The 16,499-nt window shown below is 39.4% G+C and overlaps 2 protein-coding genes across 2 annotated transcripts; both read left to right on the top strand.

Moving 5' to 3' along the window:
• Nucleotides 1–1,925: 1,925 nt before the first annotated feature.
• Nucleotides 1,926–4,352, top strand: LOC103956256 (50S ribosomal protein L25-like). The gene is made up of 3 exons (XM_009368229.3): nucleotides 1,926–2,463; nucleotides 2,573–2,702; nucleotides 3,696–4,352. The coding sequence occupies exons 1-3, from the start codon at nucleotides 2,023–2,025 to the stop codon at nucleotides 3,929–3,931; spliced, it is 807 nt and encodes a 268-aa protein (XP_009366504.2). The 5' UTR covers nucleotides 1,926–2,022; the 3' UTR covers nucleotides 3,932–4,352.
• A 2,440-nt stretch (nucleotides 4,353–6,792) lies between these two features.
• Nucleotides 6,793–15,544, top strand: LOC103935009 (disease resistance protein RUN1). The gene is given in 11 exon segments (XM_048567958.1): nucleotides 6,793–6,947; nucleotides 7,401–8,014; nucleotides 8,107–9,199; nucleotides 9,324–9,599; nucleotides 9,717–10,043; nucleotides 10,045–10,830; nucleotides 11,114–11,801; nucleotides 11,858–11,901; nucleotides 12,974–13,229; nucleotides 13,232–13,457; nucleotides 14,503–15,544. Coding segments are annotated over 10 exon segments (4,926 nt in total). The 5' UTR covers nucleotides 6,793–6,947; nucleotides 7,401–7,571; the 3' UTR covers nucleotides 15,290–15,544.
• The last annotated feature ends 955 nt before the right edge of the window (nucleotides 15,545–16,499 follow it).

Raw genomic sequence — 16,499 nt, 5'->3', positions numbered from 1 at the left:
CGTATTCAATTACATCGTTCTTTTAGGTTAACCAAACAAGAAAATTCACAAATTCTAGAAAATAAAATTCCGTCGTTTTAAAATTTCTTAATAATCTTAAATTTTTTCATCTAAATATAGAGTTTGTGTTGGCTATTTGTTCTGCCTATTTATAAAAAAACTGAGTCAACATGCAAAATGCAGAATATCCATTCCCATTTCAGCTTTATAAATCATGCAAGAGTGTAGGCGTGTACGGTCAGCGTACCATTGTACTCTTTAAATTAAAAACTTTAACGGAAAATTTTCTATACTGATTATTTTAACGAAAAATCATATTTTTATACTAAAAAGTCAATCCTAGTACTATTTATTTTATCTTTTATTTTATTCTTATCGTTAAAATTTAAAACTTTCAAGCTTTTTTCATTGGTTTACTTTTTAAATTATGCTATTTGTTTTTGTTTGTTGCAGGTGTCATGTCCCCATCTTCCAGGGCACCTAATCAACAGGAGTAATACTCAACCTTCCACAAGGTGCAGAACCGAAGGAAGTTCACAAAGAAGGAGTGGGATGATTTCACACATGAGAATGTCGTGGGGAGCACAGAACGAGTAGATTTTCTTAAGGGGTAATGACTCACGTAAAGTACTGGTTTAGTATTGAGATGCTTTTATAAAAAATAGGTATAAAAAAAGTTGAGCTCAAAAAGGTATTTGGTAAATATTTAAAAATAGTTTAATTTCATAATTTTGGGTGAAAAAAACTGAAAACGTAAAGCAGCAAAAATGAGTTTATTCTTACAGCACAGCAAAACAATTTTTTTTTAAAGCACAGCAATAGCAAAAAATAAGCTTCTTCCCCTACCTTCTCATACAAAGGATTCATGATGCTGTCTATATTTTTTTCTCCACGGAGCGTGCTTTTATCTTCATTGGAATCATTCTTTTGTTCATATTATAAATTACTCTATAAAGACCGTCTTTGTAAAAATAGATCGTTCAGTCATCAAACTATATAGAAACAAATAAATGAAATTAATAAAATTATTACAAACCGTTATATTTGTGTATTTGCTATAATAAATTAACTAAATAGTTTTAGCCTTTGTTCATTTTTTGATGATCTTTAAAGAATGATTTTTTATATGAACAACTATGATGATAAGCACAAAATATGTGACATCTCACATCGTTCAGGGAGTGATCCTTATATGTATATTCTCATCCCTACCTAGCACGAGGCATTTTGAGAGCTCACTGGCTTCGACTTCCATTGGAACTCCGAAGTTAAGCGAGTAGCGCGCGAAAGTAATCCCATGATGGGTGACCCATTGAGAAGTTGCTCGTGAGTTCCAAAAAACAAAACCATGAAGGATGGTAAGCCCAAAGCGGACAATATCGTGCTACGATGGTAGAGCCGGTTCGGGAAGTGATCCGTCCCGGGCCGGGATGTGACAATTGGTATCAGAGCTTAACCCTGGCCACGTGTGTGCCGACGAGGATGTTGGGCCCCTAAGGGGGGTGGATTGTGACATCCCACATCGTCCAGGGGAGTGATCCTTATATGTATATTTTCATCCCTACTTAGCACGAGGCCTTTTGAGAGCTCACTGGCTTTAGCTTCCATTGGAACTCCGAAGTTAAGCGGCCTTTTGGGAGCTCACTGGCTTCGGCTTTCATTGGAACTCTGAAGTTAAGCGAGTAGTGCGCGAGAACAATCCCATGATGGGTGACCCACTGGGAAGTTGCTTTTGAGTTCCCAAAAATAAAACCATGAGGGAATGGTAAGCCCAAAGCAAACAATATCTTGCTACGATAATGAAGCGGACCCAGAAAATGATCTGTCCCGAACTGGGATGTGACAAAATAACTCAAAGTTTTGCTTCTTTTTCAATTTCCTGATTTTTATTTATTTTTTCGTCTCCAGCCGCAGAAAATAAATCCCCACTCGCTTGTGGGCTCAACGGAAAAACCCTCCTAAACCCCAAACATTTCATTTCCTCTCCACTCTCCTCAGTCCTCAGTGGGCCACCACTCCAAAATGTTCCTCCAGAGGCAGCGCGTCGCCGTCCTCACCCAAGCACTCCAATTCCAACTCCGCCGCTACACCCAATCATCCGCCGCCGCCCTCCTCTACCCGGACCCCGAACTCGACCGCGACCTCGAATCCACCACATCCTTCCCGATACCCGACCCGAAGTACGCCGAGACCATCTTCGCAGTCCCACGCACCACCTCCGGCAAGAGCATCGCCGCCAAAGAGCGCAAGGCCGGCCGCGTCCCCAGCATCATTTTCGAGCAGGAGGACGGCCAGCACGGCGGCAACAAGCGCCTCGTTTCTGTGCGGACCAACCAGATTCGCAAGCTCGTTGGTCATCTCGGCCGCTCTTTCTTCCTCTCCAGGCTCTTCGACCTCGAGGTTCGCTCCGACTTCGACTCTGAAAACGACGTCGTTGAACGGGTCCGCGTTTTGCCTCGCTCGGTATGTAGTCTTACACTCTGCAGTCTCTAATAACTTAAACAAATTTAATCCAATTGAATTTAATTTAATTTGCTGTTAGGGTTTATCAAATGTTGTGTTTTTTTGTTAGATTCATCTGCACTCTGCGACGGACGCACCGCTGAATGTGACCTTCATACGGGCTCCTTCTCATGCTTTGTTGAAAGTCGAGATTCCTCTTGTATTTCGAGGAGATGATGTCTCTCCTGGATTAAAGAAAAGTAAAAGAAACCACCTTTTTTCTATCTGTTGTATGGGATTTCATTTGTTTCATTCCGTTGTTGCGAATTTCCGCATGCACTGTCTGTTTCTATCCTCTTGTTGTGTATGCCATGCCTTGATTCAACATTGCCACCATTCTGTTGTGCATATAACAAACTGTTGTAGTTAGCAAACTATGATACTTGGTCTCATTCGGATTATATCCCACTGTTCCTTTCTCATAATTCCGTTGTTGTGTTCCTCGATGTTTTATGTTTAAACGTATACAGAAAAGAAGAATGTAGGTGCCTGTTTTGAACACAACATAGCATTCAGATATTATCAGATTTTAGATTGTAGTTCTGGATTATTACAAGCCTTTGTGGATATGGAACATTCTGAAATCTTAAATGCTTTGAGAATTTATGTGGGAAGTCATTGTTTCTTGCAAGAGATTATGAAATGATTGGAAGTTTTGGTCTCAAAGCTGTAATTCCTAATATCGTTGTTCGAGCATACGAAGCTTTTGTTGTGGAGCATGTTATTGGGTCAAATCCGTAACTAAAATTAGGTTGAAAAGTCCCGGAAGTTGTCAGGGATTATACAAGGATTTTGTCAAAAGAAAAAAGTTTCCTTTTCCAAGAGTCGAGTGCGTCTAAATTTTTGAAGGTGGTTCTTCGTATTGATTTTGGTAGATTGCTTTTTGTGTTATGTATAATCATTTTCAAAATCATGGACATGAAGGTTAGTTGCAAATTAGTTTGCGGGTGAGGTAAATTAGAGGTTCAATTATAGAGGGAGACGAAAATTTGATAATGGCTTCCTTTTCGTATTCTAAGATATATATTATGTACTGTAAATTTAGTATGTGAAGGGTCGTACTTTATGGTTTTTGTTGTACTTAGAATCAAGTTTGCTGTTTTGGTTACTTTCAATCAGTTTGCATTGTTATTCATATTGCTTTGATGATCTTATCAAGTTAAGTTAAACCGTGACATTTGACAATTTGGCAGATGGTTGTCTAAATACGATCAAGAGGACTGTAAAGTTCCTTTGTCCTGCTGATGTGATTCCTCCATATATTGATGTGGATCTGAGCGAGTTGGATGTTAATCAAAAGATAGTAATGGGAGATCTCAAAGTTCATCCAGATCTCAAGCTTCTCCAGTCGAAGGATGAGCCTGTTTGTAAGATCACGGGAGCAAGGGTTTCTGAACAAAAGAAGTCTAAAGACAAAGACTCTAAATAATTGCGGTCGTTGGATTCTGGTTGCTCCTTATTAAGAAAAATGGCTTCCGGCATTATATCCCTTCTCAGCTAACATGTTTACATGTTGTTCGACCCATATCTTTTGATCTTGTAATGGTCGTGGAAGACAAGTTGATGGAATGCAACTGTGAGTTTTCATCTTCTTTTTTGCAATTTTGTGGGTATATTTCACTTCGGTGGGGGGAAATGTGGTTTGGCGGCGAAGGATGCCATTTGAGAGAGGAAGAAACTGGTTCTGCTTCGTGATTCTTGTGAATCTGAGCCAGGATTCTATGACAATAAGAATGGTAGTTTCTGAATGTGTTGTCAATGTATATGCCAGTGTTCTGAATAGGCAGCTAGACAGATCAAATATGTTATTTGATTGCTCAATTTTGATGTTTCTTTTGCAATTTCTCTCATTCGAAGGTTTTGTAGTTCAACTGTTTTGAGCAAAATTTTGTTTGGCAAAGCATAGCAACAATAACAATAACAATAACAAGCTCAAATATCCCAAAGACCATGGAAACGATTACTGGCTTGTTTTGAAGTGTTTTTAAATGAATGAAAGCACTTTAGCGAAAATGTCTTTTAGTTCTAAAAGCATTATAAGTGTACTTCCTGTAAGAAGCACATAAAAAGAAGCACTTTAAATGTATTTTTTTATTTACTTGCATTTTTACTAAGGATTTGTTCCAAAAACATTTTTATGAGAATAACTTTCAACAATTTTAAAAGCACTTCCAAACAAACTCTACTACGCATCCCCACAAACAGAAACGGAAACTAAGGATCATCATTGTAGGGTGTTCTCAACTTGAAATCGTAGGCTTCGTTTGGTGTCTAAGATTGGATTGGATTAGATCACTGACTAGATGCAATGTATTTGATGAATGAAAACTTTCAAATTTTGTACAAGTTAAAATAGAAAATGAATTACTCATGAAGAAAACCTATCTTTCTCTCAATCCCCTCATTGTTGTTTCCGCAAAAGTGCGAGTCGTGAATGTATAATGGTGATGTGAGTTTTTGGTCCGTCTGTTTGAATTTATGATAATTTATGATTTTGGGGTTACGATCTCTCTCAAATTTGGTCCTCTGATTCTATCTTCGTAGGGTGTAGGTTTGTTGATCCAAGGGCCGTCGAGGCTTGATCTTGGATGAACAGTTGTAAGTTTCTTCAAGGGCCTTTGTGGCTTTGATCTTGAAGGTTGATGGAAGTTTCTTCAAGGGCCTTCGGGGCTTGATCTTGAATGTTGATGGATGAGCGGATCTTCAAGGGCTTTTGGGCTTGATCTTGAAGAACAGTTGGTTTTCTTCAAGGGCTTTTGGGCTTGATCTTGAAGAATAGTTGTGTGTTCTTTAAGGGCTTTTGGGCTTGATCTTAAAGAACGGTTGGATGTGTGGATTTGTTGATGTTGTTGATCCAAAGGGCCGTTGGGGCTTGAGCTTAGGATGAACGGATGATGAATGATGAACACTTTCTTCAGAAGCGGGAGAGGCTTGATCTTGAGTTGTTGGAAGTTCTTCAAGGGAGCTTTTGGGCTTGATCTTGAAGAACGGTTGGATGTGTGGATTTGTTGATCCAAAGGGCCGTTGAGGCTTGATCTTAGGATGAACAGTTGATGAATGGATCTTCAAGGGCTTTTGGGCTTGATCTTGAAGAATGAGTGTATGAACAATGAACACTTTCTTCAAGGGCCGTTGGGGCTTGATCTTGAATAATGGTTGTGTGGAAGTTCTTCAAGGGCCGTTGGGGCTTGATCTTGAAGAAGGATTTGACGAAGAATGAAGAGTGCTTTCTCCATTCTTCGGGATTCTTGGGAATTTGGGGGTTGGATGCTTGAGAGCTTTAGAGTTTCAAAGCTTCAAGAATTTTGGATGTGTGTGGAGTATTCTCTTCCATTTTGGGAGTAGAGAAATGTATTTGTGAATTCCTTGATGCTTGATACCTTGATGGAGAAGCCTATTTATAGGCTTTGAGAATGAATCACCACCACAAAATATTTTTTTCCTTTCCAAGCACCATTGCCTAATTTTCCCACTTAATGCAATATTGAAATTGAAGTGGTGTAACTTATGGCCTAAATTCCCACTTAATACCATTTTAAACTTGAAGTGGTGTAACTTATGGTCTAATTTCCACTTAACACCATTTTTAAACTTGAAATGTGTATGCTTTGTCATTGCCCAATGAGAAAAACTTGCTTTGATCGTCATGGATTGAAGTGTGCTTGCCTGTCATTGCCAACATGAGAAGAAAAACTTGTTTTGATCCTCAATGGATTGAAATGTACTTGCCTTGTCATTGCCCAAATGAGAAGAAAAACTTGTTTAATCCTTCAAGGGTATTTCTTCCCTATTTTGTTGAGTCAACACCATGTGTACAATTTGTACAACACGTGGCGTATGCCATGTATGCCTTGACACGTCAAAACTTTAATGCATTGGTGAACATTTGTTTTACTGAAATTTCGATGTCTACAAATTTGTTTCTCAATAATATCGCAGATGGACATTTTGATCACAGTAGACAAGTTACCCAAATTACAAAAAATCTTATATGTCATTTTTTGAACTTATGTAACGAAATTCACTTTCTATCCCAATTAAGTGCATTTTCAAAAGTTTAGATCAATATGGGATGAAAAAAAGGGTAAGGGCCCAAACTGGTAAAAACCCAAAAGTTTAGGGGGCAAATATGTAATAGTAATGATAAACCCCATAATTCTATTTCTTAAACGACGTGGCCTTCTACGATTAGGCCAAATCATTCATACTCCAGGATTTCCATCCTATCCTAATACTTTTCGACCGTTTTTTATTTTTTATTATTTTTGGCGTTGGTTCTGTACAACTTTACCATGAAGTGAAGCAAATACAAAGAACTAGAAAGTGCTGGGATTTCACTGGTTTCTCTCTCTACTTTCTCTCTCTCTCTCTCTCTCTCTAGAAGCAGAAGCAGAAGCAGCAGAGGAGAGGCCCTTGCTTTGCTTTGCTGCTGTTCGACGTAACTGGTATGTGAATTTGTTGCATTATTTGTGTGTATATGAATCATGATGAAGAGATTGCCAAATTAAAAAGGAAAAAGAACAAAACAAAACAAAAAACCTGAGAACACACATTCAATTAAGTTTTTGACAACTTGAACCATCTGAATTATTATATCCATAGTTAAGTTGTGTATTAGTGACATGATTTAACAAAAAATTAAAAGATTAATTTCCCACTTTACGCGAGGATTGGCGCAACGGAAAGTTGCTCATTTGTGACCAAAAGGTCACAGGCTCGAGTCGTGGAAACAGCTTCTTTGCGAAGCATGGGTAAGGCTGCGTACGGTAGATGTTTTCCGGCCTGCAGAAAGCGAGAAGCCTTGTTGATTTAGGGTTGCTTCTTTTACAAAATATTGTATAAACTCTTTAATGGTTTGCCTGGGCATTTCTCATCACTATTATTTTCCACTTTCACAGGGATTCCCAAAGTTGAAATTCACCTGCATATTACACTGATCCAAGAGTTGTGATTGACAAGAAACTTTCCGTCAATGTTATCTGATTTGTCTCCGTTAGCTTGAATCCGATAAGCTCGTAAGTTCCGAATGGCTTCCAGTAGCATACAAACGCATCCAACGCAATGCACATATGACTGTCTTCCTTAGTTTCAGAGGCGAAGACACTCGCAAGAACTTCACTGACCATCTGTACTGCTGCTTTGGACCTCAAGGAATCATGACATTCAGAGACGACCTCAAACTTGGGAGAGGAAAATCCATTGCCCCGGAACTCCTCAAAGCAATCGAAGAATCAAGGTTTGCGGTAGTTGTTTTCTCGCGAAACTATGCTTCTTCAGCGTGGTGTTTGGACGAGCTTAGTAAGATTTGCAAATGCATGAAGGAACTGGGACAAACAGTTTTTCCTGTTTTTTATGATGTGGATCCTTCTGTGGTGCGCAAACAAACAGGGAGTTTTGGGAAAGCGTTTGCTACTCACGAAGAATCTTTCAAGGGAAATGTAGAGAAGGTGCAGAGATGGAGGGCTGCAACGACGGAGATAGCCAATCTCTCTGGATGGCATGTGCAAGATAGGTAATCAAACTTTTGGTTTTGCCCTTCGGAATATTTTCACTCATTGATTTGTGCTTACTGCTTGCTTAAAACATAGAATGTCTGTCCTGCAGGCACGAGTCAGAAGTTATCCGTGAAATTTCTCAAGAAATATTTAGTAAACTGAGTGACACATTCTCACAAGTTTCCAAGGAACTAGTTGGAATAGAATCTCGTCTGGAGGAAATAAATACGTACTTAGGGACAGAGTTAGATGATGTTCGCATTATAGGGATCTGCGGGATGGGAGGAATAGGTAAGACAACTATTGCTCGCGTTCTGTATGACAGAATCTGGGGCCAATTTGATGGTAGCAGCTTTCTTTCTAATGTCAGAGAGGTTTCCGAAAAGCGTGGACTAGTTTCTTTACAGAGACAAATGATTTCCGAAATCCTGATGGAAACAAATGTAAATGTATGGGATGTCTTCAAAGGTTCCAGTGTAATAAGACACAGACTGCGGCATAGAAGGGTTCTTCTTATTCTTGATGACGTGGATCAATCAGAACAGTTAGAAAAGTTAGCAGGAAAACATGATTGGTTTGGTTTGGGGAGTAGAATCATCATAACAACTAGAGACGAGCATTTGCTTCTTCGCCATGGAGTGGATCAAATATACAAGGCTAAGGAATTGAATCAAGATGAATCTCTTGAGCTCTTTAGTTGGAAAGCATTTAAAAAAGACCATCCGGAAAACGAATATCTAGACCTCTCCTACCTTGTTTTAAATTATGCTAATGGTCTTCCATTGGCGCTTGAAGTTTTGGGGTCCTTTCTGCTTCGCAGGAATGTATCTGAGTGGAAAACTGCATTGGATAAACTAAAAGAAGTTCCCAACATAACAGTTTTCGATATACTTAGAATAAGCTTCGAAGGACTAGAGGAGATGGAGAGAAACATGTTCCTAGATATCGCTTGTTTCTTCAAGTGGAAGAACAAAGCTCGAGTAACAAAGATACTTGACAGCTTTGGCTTTCATTCAGATATTGGAATACGAGTATTAAGTGATAAGTCTCTCATAAGTGTTTCGTATAATATGTTATGGATGCATGATTTACTACAAGAGATGGGTTGGGAAATTGTTCGCCAAGAATCTCGTAGCGAGCCGGGAAAACGCAGCAGGTTGTGGCTTTTCGAGGATGTCTATGATGTACTAGTGAATAATAAGGTAAGAGATTTGGTGCAGTTTGAATTCAGATACTAACATACGACTAAGCAAAACTATAATCTGTTCTACTCTACTTAGTCTGCTATATCATGCACTTGTCTTGATGTTTTCTCTTGTTAATTAGGGTACCGAAGTCATTGAAGGCTTAGTCCTAACTTCACGTGCAGACGAGGAGGTTCACACGAGCACTGAGGCCTTCTCTAAAATGAACAAACTGCGGATGCTCAAATTAGGTAATGTGCACCTTTCCGAAGAGCTTACATATCTCTCGAATGAGTTAAGAGTTCTCAAATGGCACGGATATCCTTCAAGATCTCTCCCATCAAATTTCCGACCAGAAAAACTTTTCGAACTTAGCTTGTGTAATAGCCGCATTGAAGAACTCTGGAAAGTTATAAAGGTACTGTGGATTGTTATACATGTGATTTCATCAAAAAGTTTGCAAATCAGTAAATGCTAATTTAATTTCTCTTCCTTTTCTCTTTGTTTTTTTTTTCCCTTTCTTCTGGATGTATAGAAGCCTCTGGAGAAGTTGAAAATCATTAAGCTAAGCTACTCTCAAAGTCTCATCAAGACCCCGGATTTTAGTGAAGTCCCAAACCTTGAGAGGCTGATCCTCGAAGGTTGTACAAGTTTATCTGATATTCACCCGTCCATCACAGGGCTTAAAAGACTTGTTTTGTTGAATCTGAAAGATTGTAAAAGTCTTCGAAGTCTTCCAAGCTCCATAGAACTGAAGTCCCTTAGAATTTTTGTTCTTTCTGGTTGCACAAAACTCAAAAAGTTCCCTAAGATTGTTGGAAATATGGAACACTTGTTCAAACTGTCGTTAGATGGTACAGCCTATACGAGAACTTCCCTCAACAATCGACCATCTACCCGGCCTTGTATATTTAAGTATGAGAGACTGTAAAGGCCTTGTGAATCTTCCGAGCTCCATTTGTGCGTTGGAGTCTCTTAAAGTTCTTGCATTATCTGGTTGCTCAAAACTTGAAAAACTGCCTGATAACTTGGGGCATTTAGAATCATTAGAGGATCTTGATATTGGTGGAACAGCTATAAGAGAAGCACCACCCTCCGTTGAACTCTTGAAGAACCTTAAGTTATTATCTTTCCGCGGATGTAATGGACTGCCATCTACTCCGTGGATTTCATCCTTTTGGTCCACATTGGTCATGAGAAGACGTCAAGATTCTATGGGGTTTCTGGTTCCGTGTTTGTCAAGCTTACATTCATTAACGGAACTTGATCTAAGTGACTGCAATCTATCAGAAGGAATGCTTCCCTCGGATCTTGGCGGCTTAAGCTCATTGGTGAAGCTAAATCTGAATAGAAACAACTTCGATAGTTTACCTGCAAGCATCAGTCAACTTACAAAGCTTACAGAACTGAACTTAAATGGTTGCAAGAGGCTTCAATTATTGCCAGACATTCCATCGAGTGTAAGAGAACTAATGGCACAAGATTGTTTGTCACTGGAAACGTTTTCAAATCCATTGTCTGCAGGCAGTTCAGCATGGGCGGGGTTCAGTTTTATTAACTGCTATAGATTGGCAGGGAATGAAGGCATTAACCTGACCTTTCTCATGCTCAGAAAGTATCTTCAATCATCAATGAAAGCTGATTCTCAGGTTTCTCTGTCTGTCTCTCTCTCTCTCTCTCTCTCTCTCTCTCTCTCACACACACACACACACACAGACACTTCACATGATTCTTAAGGTATGGGATGAACAAGGCAGGGTGGGCAGTTCATCAGTACCTGATTGGCATACGTAATTTTAACAAGGAACCTTCTTTTTCATTCTTATGAGTTAGTAAACGAATGATATGTCCGGATGAGAATGATACTCATACCTCGCATACATATTGCTGCAAAGTAAACATGTGATAAAAGTTGTACCTATTGTTGTACAGGAACCATTTGCTGGATTCAGTAGTGCTATTCCTGGAAGTGAAATACCAACATGGTTCATGCATCAGAGTGTGGGCACTTCATTAAGTATCGAGGTACGTCCACATTGGTGCAGTAGTAAGTTCAAGGGAGTTGCCGTATCTGCTGTTTTCGGAGTCTGCGAGAATGCAACCATCCGCTGTGTAGATTTGAATTCAACAGATGATCCAAAGATTCGGTGTGAGTTGGATACTGACAAAGGTACAATGAGCCCTGGCATTGTTTTTCCCTTCACCAAAGACATATGGATCGAGTCAGATCACATTTGGCTGTGCTACCTAACGCGCAACGGGTTTCCAGAGAGTGCATTTGAGTGGTGGAAATGTAGACACATTCAGGCTTCGTTCAAGTCCAGTGTCCCTGGCTTGGAGGTGAAAATGTGTGGGCTCCGTCTGGTATACGAGCAAGACATGGAGGAGATATTCCGTGCTGATTTTGATGAATCATCAGTAGGACTAAGAGGTGCCATAATAACTGGACAAAGTCGTGATATCTACGAGTGTTATGATGAAGTCGAACGCCGGGAAAGCAGGAAAGTCAATCCGATGATTGGAAATGCAGTCAAATTCTTCAGAGCCTTTCTGGTTGGATTGCTACTTTTGATTCTTTGGCAACTTTGCTTTTCCCGGGTTCCTTGTCTGTCAAGTTATTGCTAAGTTAATGTGTGTCTGTTCTGTCATAAAGTATGCGGTATTCCTGTTCTTCAGTCGTCCGTACTAGGGCTTCCCAGCAAGCAGTAATACAGATCCAAGTAACTTCTGGGTAACAGAAGTTCACTTCCCCGTTCTTCGTGTTCTAGTTCTGTGCTGCCGTCTCCGCCACGTGCCGCTTCAAATTCTTTTAATGCCGCCATGAAACCGCTGATGAGAAATGGGAGATGCAAATACAATGAGATGATGGAATGGTTGATCATGATCTGCAGCTAGAGTCAAGGGTTTCTGCGGACTAATTTATAAATATTTGGGTGTCTAATGTCCATATTCTATGATTTGGTTTAAACTCTTGAAAGCGAGAAAAGAATACAATTACACCGTAGTACTGAACAGTTCCCGTTTTTCGTTACAGGGATACTCATCTAAACTAAAATGAGATGAAGGTAGGGATGAGCATCAAACTGACTGAAACGACTAAATTGACCAAACCGACCAATTTGAACCATTTGATCAGTTTGGTTTGATTTTGACCAGACAAAAGTTAAACAATTTAAAAATCAAACCGAACAGATTTATTTATTTTTATTCGGTTTTCTTACCTTTGAAACCCACTAAAACTAAACCGAACTGATTATATATATTTTAGTTATTAGTTTATTTATTTTACACATGTTAACATATTATTAGCGTCACCACATTATAAGTTTTATGACTATTATCAATTGGAGATTTGTTTATATTTTATGTTTACACGACATTGTAACTAACAAAATTATTTGCTAGCACACTAGCATGAATTTTTGTGTTCGGAAAAACTTATTCTTTTGATCAAATTAGAATGTTGGAAAGTTAAAATTCATGAAACGTTGAATGTTTTTTTATTGATATTGGTCAAAATCGAACCAAATCAAACCGGTAAATGTTTTTAATGTCAAACCATCTCAAACCGGACCGCATCCGAGGATGATATAACCGCACGCGCGCTTCCCGCACGTTTGCTTACGAAAGAAGCTGAGTTTCCACTTTTGTCTGGCGATGCCTCTCCTCCTTCCCTCCATCTTCCACGAGAATTCCATGGAGTTTCCAAATTCCCAACGCGGCAGAACAAAGTCAATATAAGTCAACAAGCACAGCCAAACCTCCATCGAATTCGAATCTCAAAAATCTCAGAGAGCTACTGAATTTCAAGAAATGGAGAACGAAAACGAAGGGTGGATCTACGACGTGTTCGTCAACTTCCGCGGCGAAGACACCGGCCGTAACTTCACCGACCACCTCTGCGCCGCCCTGGACCAGAAGGGGATCATCGCCTTCCGGTACGATGAGGCACTCGAGAGAGGAAAGCCCGTTTCCTCCGAGGTCTTCAAGTCGATCGGAGAATCAAGGTTTTCGATCGTGGTCTTCTCGAAAAACTACGCCGCCTCGCGCGGTGCTTGGACGAGCTCGTGGAGATCCTCCGGTGCATGAAATCGACGGGCCAGATCGTTTTTCCGGTGTTCTACGATGTGGATCCGTCGGATGTGAGGAAGCAGAGGGGGGAGTATTTTGAGAAGGCGTTCAGGAAGCATGAGGAGGATTTCATGGACAAGGTGGAGAGTTGGAGAGGTGCATTGAGAGATGCAGCCAGCCTCTCTGGGTGGGATTTGTATAACAAGTAAGTTGTCATCAACCAATTTAATTACTTAGACGTAGTTCCGCTCGCCTAATCCCACACTAATTGGCATAAAAAGATTAAAATTAGTAAATTTAATTGGTCTACTATATTTGTTAGTTAAGTTGAAACGCCTGGCGTTGGCACGATTCGATTTTTGGCGCTAGTGAATCATACGTTAGTGATCAAGGAAGGCTGAAATGCCTCTGTACGTCTTTTCGGCCACTAGCTGGTCCCTTTTTAGAAGAAAAAAAAGACTGATTAGTCGTCACTAACACCTGGGTCTAGTACGGTAGTACTTAATGGTACTCATTAAGAGCGAGGTTTCATATTCAACTCACATAGATAACGATATTTGGATTGTATTCGATGCATACTTATGATTGACTCCTCGTATGGTTTAGCACATAAATAAGGTAACTACTTAGACAGTGTTGCCGAATGGAAATTCTGAGCAGACGCAGCACACCTACTAGAGGATAAAGTTTGGCATTGTTTACCCTTTACATAAGTAGGTTGAAAAAAGAGGAAATTGTATTCAGTTATCAAATTTTAGATAACCGGAACAGAGATTTCTTTCGAATTGTGCATATAAGTCCGTCCTTTTCGAGGATCGAGTCATGTTTTCTATGTGATATTTGAGAAAAAAATCAGACTTGAGTTTTTGAAAACAGCATTTGGAGCTTTTAAGTTACTTGAGCTGTGTATATTTTCACTGTATATCTGTATAACCAAGACTGTTTGATTTACTAAGCGGACACGAAATGTGAATGCTAGATTTCATTTTGAATTTGGATCCTGCTTCTTGCATCACGTAATTTCAAGGAAATTACGTAGCTATGTTGCTCTCAAGTGAGTAATGTGCTGCTCTATACGGAATCAGAGTGCATTTTTACATGATGCTTGAAATCGTGGCTCGCTTCTTTCAATCAAATTTTCAGTCTCAGTGAAGAAACTAAACTATACTACGTATCTGTATCTGTGTGTTTATGGCTTATTGTTGACTCCTCAGTCCTCACACACAAAGTTCTTGCTGTCTGTTTTGTAGGCACGAGGCAAAAGTTATCCAAGAGATTGTCAAAGAGATATCAAATCAATTGAGCCAAAAGCTTTCAAGCGTGCCGGAGGATTTATTTGGAATCGATTCCCGAGTGGAGGAATTGAATCTCTGCTTGGATATGGGGGTGAACGATGTTCGCATTATAGGAATTTACGGGGAGAAAGGTATAGGCAAGACGACAATTGCTCAAGTTGTTTACGACAGGGTATCTGGTCAGTTCAACGGCAGCAGCTTCCTTGCTAACATAAAAGAAGTTTATGAAAAACAAGGCCTAGTTCCTTTACAGGAACAACTTATTTCGGAAATCCTCGTGGATAAGAATATTAAGATATGGAATGTACATAGAGGAGTCAATGCAATCCGGAACAGACTGCGCTATAAAAAGGTTCTTCTCGTTCTTGATGGCGTGGATCGGTTAGAACAGTTAGAAGCCTTGGCTGGGAGCCGCGATTGGTTTGGCGCAGGAAGTAGAATCATTGTAACAACCAGGGATGAAAACTTGCTGATCAGATACCGTGTTGACAGGATTTATAGGGCACAGGCGTTGAATCACGAAGAAGCGCTTCGCCTTTTTTGTTGGAAAGCGTTTAAGCAAGGCCATCCGCCGGAGGAGCAGTATGTAGAGCTGTGCGAGCTTGTGTTGGATCATGCTCGCGGCCTTCCGTCTGCGCTTGAAGCTTTGGGGTCTTTCTTGTTTGGCAGGAGTTTAGTTGAATGGAGAAGCGCAGTAAATAGACTAGCACAAGTTCCTTGCACGTGGAATTACTTGAAATGAATAATTGTTCGACGTGTAAGGGCTTGTAGCTCAGTTAGTGAAGAGTGTTCACCTATTTAGTCGAGGTCTTGAGTTTGATTTCCCCTCCGTGATGTCACTTGCATAAAAGAAAAGAAAGATTAATGAATTATTTTAGAGCATTCACCCTTTTAGTCGAAATTCCGAGATTAATTTAGTTAATGGAGTTAAAATATCTCATTAGTCGATGTAAACCTTTCTTGTATCATCAAAATAAAGTGCATGCATTAATTTTCAGGGGTGCATTATTGCTCACCACCTTCAAATAGTGGTAATACTCGTCACCCTATTAATGACGTTAGATGAGTTTAAATTTTGATATTTGTGTCTATTCATTACGCATATCTCGAAATTTAATCTCAAAACTTAGATAAATAGGGTAATGAGCATCATTGTAAGATTTTTCTTTCATGTGGAGAGGGAAAGGACTCCCCATGCACGCTTGTGATCTCAAAATTGGAAATATTTTTCTAACCGGCCTCGGTGATGGTGCTGCACCTTATGTATCTCCGTTATATAAACTTAAATTTTAAAATTTGTGTTGTGGATAAATATCTCAAAATTAAACTTATACAACGTAAATAAATAAAATGATGAACATTACCATTGCTTAAGAGTGATGAGAACAAATGCACCGTACAAGTTATTGGGATTACGAAAAGAGGAGTGAGACCCAATTAAGGTGCATGATATTGCTACAAGAAGTTTTCTGATGCAGATAAAATACTTAAAGAAACTGAAAATGAACACGAAAACCATGCCTAATAAATTGGTTGCGAATTTCCACTTTAAGATTCGAAATTAAGATTTTTCACATGTAATTGAGGAAAAATATAATTCGGACGTATTATTAAGTGGCTAGATTGATAAATTAATGATAACATAAGGTGGACTAAGTTACATTGACTATTAAATTTAAGGCATGTGATATTCACACGCCTCATTTTACTTCTCACACATTTTTTAATTTTTGGCCGTCGGATTGGATGAATTGAAGAAGATCAACGGACATAAGTTATCAAGGGGTGTGTAAGAAGTAAAATGGGGTGTGTGGATAGCACACCCCAAATTTAATTGGGAAAATTTTTTCTCACGACCTCAAGTGATGTAACCAAATAATCTTCAAAAAGTCCAAGGATTAAGCTACATAAACAATAAATTGATTTTCTTCTCCAACAACAGGTTCAATGTG

The sequence above is a fragment of a genome, unplaced genomic scaffold, assembly GCF_019419815.1.
Source record: "Pyrus x bretschneideri cultivar Hongxiangsu unplaced genomic scaffold, Pyrus_bretschneideri_v1 Contig47, whole genome shotgun sequence".
NCBI classification, from domain to species: domain Eukaryota; kingdom Viridiplantae; phylum Streptophyta; class Magnoliopsida; order Rosales; family Rosaceae; genus Pyrus; species Pyrus x bretschneideri.
The sequence above is the reverse complement of the archived record's forward strand: the minus strand, read 5'-3'. Positions and strand labels throughout refer to the sequence as shown.